Source organism: Macaca fascicularis, chromosome 3, assembly GCF_037993035.2.
Source record: "Macaca fascicularis isolate 582-1 chromosome 3, T2T-MFA8v1.1".
Lineage (NCBI taxonomy): Eukaryota > Metazoa > Chordata > Mammalia > Primates > Cercopithecidae > Macaca > Macaca fascicularis.
The window spans coordinates 139,244,383-139,256,696 of record NC_088377.1 but is presented as its reverse complement, the minus strand read 5'-3'; the positions used below and the strand labels follow the sequence as shown (position 1 = coordinate 139,256,696).

The following is a 12,314-nucleotide window of genomic DNA, read 5'->3' as shown; positions in this document are numbered from 1 at the left end:
AGAAACCCGGATTTTTCCTTTTTCTTTAATAATTAGATTTCATTGCTGTTTGATGCATATCCCTACTAGCTTATTCTAGAACCAGGTTTATTTATGGCTATAAAGTAAAATATAATCATTAAAGACTGGGCATTGAAAAAGACATTTAGATAGCAGATTATGTTGGAATTAATGTTAATGTAGACAAGACTCTGCTAAGAGGAAAATAAATAGCAACATAAATATGCAAGGGAATTCAGCAGACTAGCCAAATGTCCCAGACAGGACAAATTTTGAACATGATCAATAAAACAAAATGTAGCAAATAAATCAACTCAATTTAATGACAGGGGAATTCTAGGTGGAACTTCATTTGAATTTTAGTCAGACAGATCTTCGAATTAGGTTAATAAGGCTTTGTAATGATCTCCTTTCTTTTTTGCTTACTCTGGGAATTAAGAAAATAGCACAGTTTGCGGGCACAACTCAAGTTTTCTGAGGAATTTGTTTCACTAATCTTCAGGGAATTTAATAACTTATTGGGTCAGATGTCTTTTGAAACCTAGACTAGGAATCCAAATAAATTTCAAAACTAATGAGAACTTGAATTTGGATTTTCATAGATAATTGTTACATTGCTAGCTTTTTTTTTTCTCAGTTTATTTTAAAATCTAATTTTTCTTTAAAATCTGAATAAACAGAGCCAGAAATGATGGCAAGTGCCCATAGTGCCAGCTACTCAGAAGGCCAAGTTGGGAGGATACCTTGAGGCAGGAGTTTGAGGCCAGTCTGAACAACATAGTGAGACCCTGTCTCTAAAATTAAAAAATAAAATTGAATATATAAAACCTACAATGATATCAAAACAGTCTTCCCCATGTGTGTTTGCATTTTTAATATGTGCTTTGAGCATTCAACTTTGATTTGTATTTTGTGCGTGCATTATATTAAGGTTTTCATACAAATGCAAAGATTAAATTCATGACAATAAAATGAAAAATATCTCAATATAATGCCCTTTCATTATTAACACATTCGGATACACAAACATGCTCCATTTGATGCTAAGATCACTTCCACTTAATCTTAAATAGTAATGATATTAATAATTAATGTTTTTCAGAATTACATTAATTAACATTTCTAGACTGCTCTCTATGATCCAGGAGATGGTCTGTATGTTTTATATGTGTTAATTTCATCTTTATAATAACTCTGAGGTTGGTATTACTATCACCTCCATTTATAGGGACCAAATAAGCAAAAAGCAGAGAGATTATGTGATCTTGCCAATATCACCCAGATAGGAAACGGCAGAGCTAAGATTTGAATCTAGCTAGCGCTCCAGTATATAATCTCAACTATCACACTCTATTGTTTCTACTGTATAACAAGGTATACAGCAATTGTACATGTATGTCTTGTTATTTAGAAGAAACAAAAATAGAGTTTCATGTAGAAGTATTTAGAAATAAAATGTCTCTATCTTAAAAGACTTAAGCAAGTCATAGATGACATGATTCATTATACTATTTCCTTCTATATATTTAAAATCTTTTTCCTAATAATCTTACATTTAAACATTATGATCATTTGAATGATGTAGGCTCTTTGGAAATAGAACTCAACTTTTTTATTATTATATGTAGAATAAGAAAGTGAAATCTGTCAAATTTCCTCAAAGAACTAATGTCTGCACTGTTTTTGAATAAACACATAAATTGACCCAGCTGGTCTTAAAGCTTGAAACTTGTGTTTATCTTCTCTGAATTCCTTTCTCAGGAAACCAACCATCAGGACTCCCAAGGAACTGAAACTCACCAAATCACCACATCCAGACAATGAGACACCAGACCCCCTCCTAATTCCTGTTTTTCCTGCATATAGCTACATTTCTCTCACGCTATATAAACTGCCAATTTTAGTCAGTTGAGCAGACAGATTTGAGACGTATCTCCCATCTCCTCAGTTGCAACACCCAAATAAAGCTTTCTTCCCTGGCAATATTCTTTGTCTCAGTGACTGGCTTTCTGTGCATCAAGCAACGGGACATAAGCCAGAGTTCATGTTTCACAAATATTCATGCTAAATTAGCTTATCATATCTGTCCATACTTGGAACCAAAAATCTTGACACTTACATCACTTGTAATTATAGACAAATATTCTAACTCCACCACTTATTCTCCAACTTCAATTTATTTTGGACATGGGAAAAACTACATTGTCTGTTTTAACTCTCCTCTTAGTCTTGATGGCTGTCCCCAGGGACAAAGGAGAGAAGATGAGGAAACAGTGTCCACTGCCACTCTCATCTGCATCTAGTCCCATTAGATGAAATTAAGGAAGCAAATGTCTATCTTACACATTAATTGAAATATCATCCATAGTAAAAGCTGGCTTTACTATTTCCTATCTTAATTTTGCTTCCAGTAACCTTGAAGCAAAATTAACATTTTCATTTCCACCATGCTTACAATACAGCACCTCTTTAAAAGGTGAACACATCTTCATAAACACTATGAAAATAGTATGGATACACAAATTTAACAAGCATTATCTCAGCAACTACTGTATACTATAAAAGAAACTAAATATTATTTCCACCTCAAATTGCTAAAAAATTTAGTAGAGAAGACCAGATCCTGTACACACATTCTATCGTATAAGGTATTGTATCATTAAAGCCAGAAATGCATTACAAGTTGCTTAGAATGCTCATAGGAAGGACTACCATTTGCTGACTAGAGAAAAAAAAAAAAAAAAAAAAAAAAAAAAAAAAAAAAAAAAACAAGGAAGGCTTAAAGAGAGAGTTATTACTTAAATTGGGTTTTTAAGTAAAGCATTTGATTGGAAGAATTGTATGGTATCATGATCAGGCAACTAACATGATTAGTCATGTTAACATTATCTGGCATAAGTTAACTGGACACAGGAAAGATTGTCTTAAATATCGAATAAGGCCATATGTGCCTTATATCCTTCCATGAGAATCATGGCTCATCCAATAATTTATCCCAGTTATACCTGCATATTTTGTTTGTTTGTTTGTTTTCTGAGGTTTTTTGTTTGTTTTTGAGACAGGGTCCCACTGTCACCCTGGCTGGAGTGCAGTGGCACAATATCAGCTCACTGCAGGCCCGACCTCCCGGGCTCAAGCAATCCTCCCATCTCAGTCTCCCAAGTAGCTGGCACTACAGGTGGACCCCATCATGTCTGGCTAATTTTAGTAGTTTTTTGTACAGACGGGGTTTTGCCATATTGCCCAGGCTGGTCTTAAACTCCTGAGATCATGGGTTCTGCCTGCCTCAGCCTCCTGAAGGGCTGGGATTACAGGTGTGCACCACCACACCTGGCCTCTATCTGTGTTTTTAAGTTTCAAGAGGAAAATCTATTTAGAGCCATAATTTTTATATTATCCAATCGTAAGGAGACATTAATTCTATACTTAATTTCAGCCACTGCTTTAACTAAATCTGGCTGTCAGTATTTATTTTATAGCCACAAGGTGAATATAAATAGCATTGATCTAAGTAGAGGAATGTAGATAACTATAAAATGCCCTTCTGGAATTGTCTTATACCAGAGTCCTTGAGGAGCTTAAACTTCCCCACAAGCTGACTAATTCAGATGCAGCTAATAGAAAGCTTTCACTCTAAAGGAAGCATTGATAAACTTTAAATACTTGCTTTACCTTTGAGGCCATGCATCATCATTATAATGAACAAAATCAATAGATTACACTCGAATGTATCCTTCTTTCTATATAAACGTGAACCTGGTGCTACACCAGCCTAATAAACACAAAAGAACAGTAGAAATCAGGAAATTCCAAATTTCGTCCTGATGCCAACAGGTACTAATCTCATGACCTTCTCTGTATGATTTACTTCTATTATGAAGGCTGCTACTACTTCATCTCTAACTACTCATATCCCATACTCCCCTCCCCTGCCCCCACATTCCCCTAAATGCTGGTGTTCTGAGGAGTCTATCTTGTACTGTCTTAAGGTAATTTTTTTTTAATGTTGTGTAGATGTGTGAAGCAGGCTGAAAGAAAGACACTAACGAGTACTGGTATTACAGCAGGCTGGAGAATATGTTATATCCAAAGGTATTCAAATTCATTTTGTTTTTAACTTTGTATAAGCATGCCAAAATTTATCTGTAGATGAATCTGGCCTTGCTATATATGTAACTTCACACTTGCTCAGGGAATTTCAGCCACTTGTTTTCAAATTCCCCTCATAAGCTAAACATAAAACTCTATTCTAGGCCACTCTCCTAAGCAACCAAACTAAATACTTAGCAGCCTACTAGAAATCTCCTCTTGAATATCCTTGAGCAAGTTTTTGGTATAAATGTTCTTGACTTTTAAAAATCTTTGTCTGAATCACTGCAGGCCTTCCAGATCTACAATTATATACAGATTTCTTGGCAGACCTGAATGTTTTCTTCCATTAAATCCTTGATGATTATATCTGATACATGTGCTTTGACTTGATCTCTGGGAAGACAGGACTTATGAATACACCTATGAATTCTGACCTTCATATTTATTAACTTTGCTCCCACATTTTTTTTTACTTTTCCGGCACTCGAAGAGTACTTCTCAAACTTATTCTGAGGATTATTGATAAATAATTCACATTGTCAAATTTGTTAATTTCTCCAATGAGAATTTTGTTTCAGTGGTTTTCGTTTTGATGGTTTTAGTCTACTTTTTATAGATCATTGATTGGGCCTTTCTCTGGGGACAGTAAGCATATATTAAATGTTGTTTGTCTTTCTGCCTGACACATCTGAAGTAATACTATCTTAGAGAAAAATTTTCCTCTGTGTCTTTAATACTTACTTTACCGTTACTGAATCTCTCATGGATTTCTCCATTGACTAGAATTTATTTTATTAGTCTTAAATGAAGAAAGGCCTATCTAGTCTCAAGACTGGGAAGTAGTCTGATGGTACAGATTTTTTTTTCCCCAAGTACGTGCTGTCATATTTGTAACTACGGAAGTGACAATGATATAAAACATGTGGTCCCGTCACTGGTCAACAGTAGGGCAAGCATTTTCTTCAAGGTATGTATTTCATTGTCAATCCTCTAGATTATAGACCTACACAGGTCTGGGCTAAGGTTGGGGGTAGCAGGGAAAGGGTCTAAAAATGAAAGTATGAAAAAAAAATAGAAAGTATGGGGAACAAAAATGGGGAAGTAAGTCTGGAATATGATTATGACGTGTTCTTAAACTATACTTAAGAACATTCCTTTTACAGTTGTGTGAAATAACTTAGATTTACTGGGAAAGAAAGTTTGAGTGATTACAATGTGTACGCGATATTGTAAGAGTCATGTCAGCTGCTATAAGTGTGTAAGAGCTGCTCTCTGGGAACTTACACTCTTAAGGAGGGACCTCAAGATAATAATTCACAAAGATTGGCTGTGCCTTCAAGAAGGAAAAACTTTCATTTCACTGCCAAACATTGTATGTTCCACTTAGGAAAGTTTCTGGTAAAGTTTCTGCAGAGTATTAAAAACCAAAAAGAGAGTCAGTAATAAGTGATAAAGATCTTGGCAATGGAAAAAGATATATGAATATAATGTTTATAAATGTATATAATAATGTATCATAATTAAATGTATATTTAAAATTTATAATCATAAAATGAGATAATTTCAATAGCTCTTAAGAACATATTTGAGACCAATGTCTAAACTTAGATGATTGTATTAGAGCAGTGAAAGGAAATGATTGATGTGACTACTAGGAAATACTGGAAATGATCACTAATCCACCAGTCGTAAGAGTTGGAAAACGAATCATCTCCAGCGGAACTGGTGAAAAAGTTAAAAATAATAACCAGAGCCTCAGCATTTATAATCTTTTAGTTATACCCAGGAGGTATAACATTTAAAATAGAAACTTTATTTAGCACTTTGTTTTTGGGGGGGCGTGGGGGAGAGGGAGTCTCGCTCTGTTACCCAGGCTGGAGCGCAGTGGCGTGACTGCAAGCTCCGCCTCCTGGGTTCACACTCTTCTGCCTCAGCCTCCCGAGTAGCCAAAATTTTTTTTTTAATTTTTTTTTTTAGTAGAGACAGGGTTTCACCGTGTTAGCCAGGATGGTCTCAATCTCCTGACCTCATGATCTGCCCACCTCAGCCTCCCAAAAGTGCTGGGATTACAGATGTGAGCCACCGCGCCCAGCCAGCTCTTTTAAGTTAAATTTGTTCTAGGGTTATAATGTTATTTTGTATTTTGTATTTCTATATACATATTATATATGTATATTTTTATACATTATGCATATATGCATATTATACATATATATTTTTATATAAGTATACATATATATTTATGTATTTATTTTATATTTTGAATTTCTATGTAGTGAACTGCAACCTAACTTAGTATGTTAACAAACTGCAACCTACTTTTAAAGTATATTCTTGTAACTAATAGCTGAGCTTCAGCTAATCATAGCAGCTGAGTTTCAGCCAATCACAGGCTGCCCAGTGATCAGATTATATCCACAGAGGGCAAATGCTACATCATGCCCAAGTAAGGTAAATGTCCAGCTATAACCAATCAAGCTGTTTCTGTACATCACTTCCTTTGTCTGTCTATAAATACTGCCTGGGTGGGGCTCTCTCCTAGTTTTGATTACTGCTTGATTCACGAATCATTCTTTATACAAATAAACTTGGGTAAATTTAATTTCTCCATAATTTATTTCAACAGCCCTCAGATATTAATCCCCATTGAAACATACTGAGGATTAAATTTATTAATAATGTTATCTCAGCAGTTAGTATGCCAATTAGCCACATTGTTTTATTAGATAGTTGATGTAGATATATGAGATTGTAAAATTACATTTTATACTCTCAAATGACACATTTTTAATGAGGAATATGACATTGTAGAATTTGAACAATAAAAATACATAGCTAAACTAGTATGTAGAAAAGTGAGAGCCAAGAACAGTGATAGTAGCCAAATTCAAACAAAAACAATGTGATGACATTATGATTTGTAAACACCTAGTATATAAAATACCAAGCAATGCATATATAAAGTTGTAAATAAAAGATCCAATTAAATCTACCCCCTATTGCAAAACTTTTGGTGAGGGTGAATAAATTTCATCATCCGTAGGAGTTTAACTTCATGAGATAGGTAACAATCTTTTTAAAAAAATGTAAACACTGAAAATCATTAACTAGAATATCAAAGTGCAACATGTACTTACAGTTCTTAACTTTCACTGTAAGATAGTAAATATTTCTATTGCAGAAAACAATTTGATCATTAGTTATCAAAATACATTAGAAGATATTAGAAAAATCTCAGTACAGAACCTAATTTTATATTCATTTTACTATAAAAGAATTATCTCCCACAAAGGGTTTGATTATATTTAAAAGATAACAGTCACTCAGATGAATGAGTGGAGTGTTTGCACTAACTTTAACATGTCAAGAAGAACAAATTCAAGATATGTGCAGAAACTGCTAATTAATGACCTTCTTCTCAACTACTATCCTCTCCCTTCTCTCTTTAGTAATATAACTCTACGTGTTAGTTGGGTATATACACATGGGTCAAGGGTTGGGAGAAAAAAGTACTCCATATCCTCTTGCAACCATTCGAGGCTGGTCACTAAGTTGTTGACAATGGGCACAGATAGAAGTGATGTATGCAAACTCTGAGACATGCCCCTAAAGGCAAAGGGTGTGGCTCCCATGTCACTTGCCTCTCTCCTCTAATCTAGAACATCAAAAGAATCATGGATATTGGAACATCGATCTTGGAGCACAACATGGAGCAGCTACAATGTGGAAAGTAGAGAATAGGGGAGAAGAACCTGGAAGCCTGGAAAGACAGGGAGTTGCCATATTAGCCAATGTATCCAGAACGTTCCTAGAGAGGAATCAACTTCTGTCTAATTTTGGCCATTTTTACTTTAGTTATCTCTCAGACAGACTAACTGATATACTAATAAATACAACATAATTCATTTTGATTCAATGTTTAAGATCTTATAAGAGCATTAGCAATATATTCTAAAGCACTTTGAGCTTGTCCAATGAAAAATTTTTAGTATACAATAAATTATCATATAGTTCTTACAAATTCTGAGAAAAATTCACATGAAATATTCCAAATACCGAAAACTGAATTATGTCACAAGGATTAACTTTGTATTTCACATTCAGGTTGATTTGACATGATAATTTATTGGTATTTTTATTTTATAAAGCCTTCTACAAGTAAAATTATATTTCCTCATGTAATTCCTTCCATGCTTTCTCTTAACAAATTATATTCTTGCTTTACGTGAGCAATGACAGCCATAAATATGGCCAAATGCAATAAATATTTACATAGTGCTTACATATATCAGCAATATTCAGATTTGTTTGTGTAAAATAATATTTTACCCAGTATTAAGAAATGCACATTAATGTACAGATTTCACAGATATGTAAACAACCTCACTTTGGCTCAGAAACTTTTACAAGTCAATGAGCCTGAAAAAACGTGGGCTTCCCATGTTGGGGGCAAAATCTGAATACTGGAAGATAAGTAATCAAAACAGTGAAAAACTATTTCAATGTGTTAGATTATCTTTTAATATAATGCTCAGCAGCCTATGAGGAAATAATGTCTCTGTACATTAATGGTAGTAGAACTTGGTCCAGTCCTTTTTGTAAGTGACATTACACTATGTATCAAAATTCATTAAAATGTCAAAAATTCCCACTTTTGGGAATCTATCCTAAAAATAAGTTTAAAACGTTGAAGAAAAATGTTTATGTGTAAAGATGTATTGATATTCATGTGAATACTCACACAGGAAAATTAACCTCCAAGATAGAAGTGGGGTTAATTGAATCGTGTTATATCAACTCAAAAGAATGATCCAACTATTTCACAAGATAAAAAATGATTATGCCACTTAATAACTTGTGTACTTAAAGAATCATGCAGGGCTGGCTGCGGTGGCTCATGCCTGTAATCCCAGCACTTTGGGAGGCTGAGGTGGGCAGATCCCGACGTCAGGAAATCGAGAACATCCTGGCTAACACGGTGAAACCCCGTCTCTACTAAAAATACAAAAAATTAGCTGGGTGTGGTGGCGGGCGCCTGTAGTCCCAGCCACCTGGGAGACTGAGGCAGGACAATGGGGTGAACCTGGGAGGCGGAGCTTGCAGTGAGCCGAGATCACGCCACTGTACTCCAGGCTGGGCGACAGAGTGAGACTGTCTCAAAAAACAAACAAACAAAAAACAAAACAACAACAACAACAAAAAGAATCATGCAAATAAAAAAACATATATGTTCATGAGAAAATCTTAAAAATGTACCAAAAAAACAACATGCTTATAGTAGGGTAAGAGTAATGAATGTCATTTTCTTCCCTCCTTTTGACTATTACATTCTATAATGTGATCATATTCTTTATCCATTTAAGTATATTCTTTATATATAAGTATATATTTTCATTAGAATCTAAGAATATCCAGAACTGAAATGAACTTTATGGATCACCTATTCATCTGTATCATGTCTTAGATGAGAGAATAACAGTTCAAATTTTGATAGCCCTAGGGTGACTATAATTTTAGGGCTGGATTAGGGCATGAATTATTCTGATTCCTATTGTAGTTCACTTTGCACGAAACAACACTTTTTGCGAATTATTCTGATAATGTTATTGTTTGTATATAAAGAAACTGAGTTTTCTCCAAATGCTGACCATCACTTTTTTAAGTTTTAAATTTAAATGTGCACATTTTACTATTTATGCGGCTTTGATTTAATTTGCTAAATTTCACCTCATGGCAGAAAAGAGAGACAGAATCCTTTTCATAAGCATAAATATATAACCCACGGTAGTATTAGATACTATTTTTTTTAGATGAGAAAATGGAAAAAACAGGGCAAGTTTAATAAGTTCACTTACACATTTTTTTCTCTCTCAAGAGAGTTTGATTTTAATATTTCAATGAACATCAGTGAAGGCAAACTATGTAACCATATTAGAACAACTCAAGTATTACAAATAGTAACACGTGCACTTTTCCACTTGTAGTGGACATATATGCTCAAATGGGCAACTTTGAAGCATTGATTGAAACTGCAGTGATAGTTACTACAAAGTCATATTGACATTTTACATATAATTGTTAAAATCTTGAACAAAGGAAAATGACCACTTTCAATGTAAAATAAAAATTATTTTCTAAATAATGAGCAAACCTAAATAAAACTGTTTGACATATAAATGTAACTTAATTAGTTTAGAGAAAAAAATACGTATTTGAAGTATTGGTTTCAGTATCTTTATGCAATCCTTAATTGGAGGAATGCATGTCAATGCCATTCACTTTATTATAAGTCTTTGTCATTGCTTTACAAATTAAATATTTAAATAAATGTTGCAATTTATGTACCAGGAAGGTTGACGAAGATTTTGTGTATATTTTTAAATAAGTTTAAAAATATCAAGTGCTAGTTATAATGGTGAAACTAAACATCTCTTCAAAAATGGTATTTATTTTGATATCAATAAACCATTAAAACATTTTGTTTTAGTTGACAGTTTGTACTTTATAAGCCTCCTACATCATTAAAATAATATATACAATCATGATAAGAGGAAAGATGTCACTGGAATACCACCTATGTCCAGAGGGAAAAAAAAATACTTTTCACAACACTCTTAGCTCTTCAACTATAAATTGGAGAAAATAAAACCTTCTTCATTCACAGTATTGTTGTAGGAACTAAGTAAAGTATGTTGTGTAAAGTGGTTAGTAGTATGGTTTGAGATGGTGGTGGTATAATTTGTTATAATTTGGGAAACTGTGACATTATCAAGCCATTACATGTTTTCTCATTTTTTGAAGACCAGATAGACTTGTTTTATATATTTTTTTCATTTTCTTCTTTTAAATAGCTGGAAGAAAATACCATATAATAGTATATAAATACAATTATTTGGATTCGGATGAGAAATGTGTGAAACACATGCAACACTTTTATTATATTTGTTTGCTATGTTTACTAAAATACCCCAAGCTCTTAAAATAACTAAAATATAGGATGACCTTAACAAATATTTTGTCTTAAAAAATAAGTGTACATAGGCATTTTTTGATTTAAGAGTCAAACACAAGAATTTTAAAAAATTAAGTGTAACTTTTATTAGATAACTTTGAAAACATTTTCACCATAACTAAGTAATAAAACATGTCCTCAATGTCTATCCAAATGTAGCAATATTAGAAGTAACTGATTAGCACTAAAATAATCCATGTTTCAAGTCATTTAAATATGCACATTAGAGTCATTAATTTAAAAAGTCATATAGAGCAACTACTTTGTTTCAGACTGTACAAGCAAGGCAGGTTGTTGCACAGCTTCTGGGGTGTCATTCATATTGCAGTTGAAGTAAATGGTTATCCCTGGTGTGCAAAGTTCAAGTCAAAGCAGATAGGCGTGGTAACCCTGGTGACAGGAGCCAGGATACATAGATAGATGGGATTTGATAGCTATTTTCAGTATTGCTAATGGAGTCCAGAGTATCACAGTTGGTACAGTGGACTGTGGTCTGGAAACAGTGCAGTGAGGGTTCAGATCCAGAGACACACAAGGAATTTTTACTTAGGAAGATGTCAAGAATAAGTTGTTAAAAATCACAAAAGTTCTTCATTATCTTGTATCTAACCAGTATTTTGCTCATGCAATCTAACATTGTCTTAAAAACTAAACCTGCTACCTCAATTTATTCTATAAGACCAATCATTTTACTATAATTAATTTTCTTGGAATTTAATGTAAAATATTTAATACTTACATCGAGATCATCCTTTGCATTGTAGTAGACAACTTCATTGCTCTACAAAAAAAAGAGAATGCTTTATTGATTTTAATAAAAACAATACTGTATCAAATATTGAATACATTTTGTGCATATTTAAAATAAACTCCTTGTAATCTGTCTTTCACGATATATTCCACAATGATCCATAAAGATTAGCCACTATTTTTCTAAGAACATATTAAAACAGTTTATCAGTGATGTTACATCTTGCATTGGGAAAAAGATTCCAGTGTACGTCTGAGACCCATTTGTCAAGAAAAAATAAGTGAAAAATTCGTAAGTAAAATAAATTATACACGAACACATATATACACCAATATATTAATACACAATGAACAGGATAATTCAAGAAGCATGTAAGATACATGTCTTAATACTTTGTTGAAGCCATGATTTTTATATACATATACACACATAGAGTGTTGCAATGATTCTTGTGGAAAT

The 12,314-nt window shown here is 33.3% G+C and overlaps 1 protein-coding gene across 7 annotated transcripts in view; it reads right to left on the bottom strand.

Moving 5' to 3' along the window:
- Positions 1-12,314, bottom strand: part of CACNA2D1 (calcium voltage-gated channel auxiliary subunit alpha2delta 1) — a 498,928-nt gene that overhangs the window by 178,943 nt on the left and 307,671 nt on the right. For all 7 annotated transcript variants that reach the window (XM_005550361.4, XM_005550362.4, XM_005550363.4 and 4 more), the window contains exon 5: positions 11,844-11,885. In XM_005550361.4, coding sequence (XP_005550418.1) covers positions 11,844-11,885 — 42 coding nt within the window. The remainder of the gene's footprint in view (positions 1-11,843; positions 11,886-12,314) is intronic.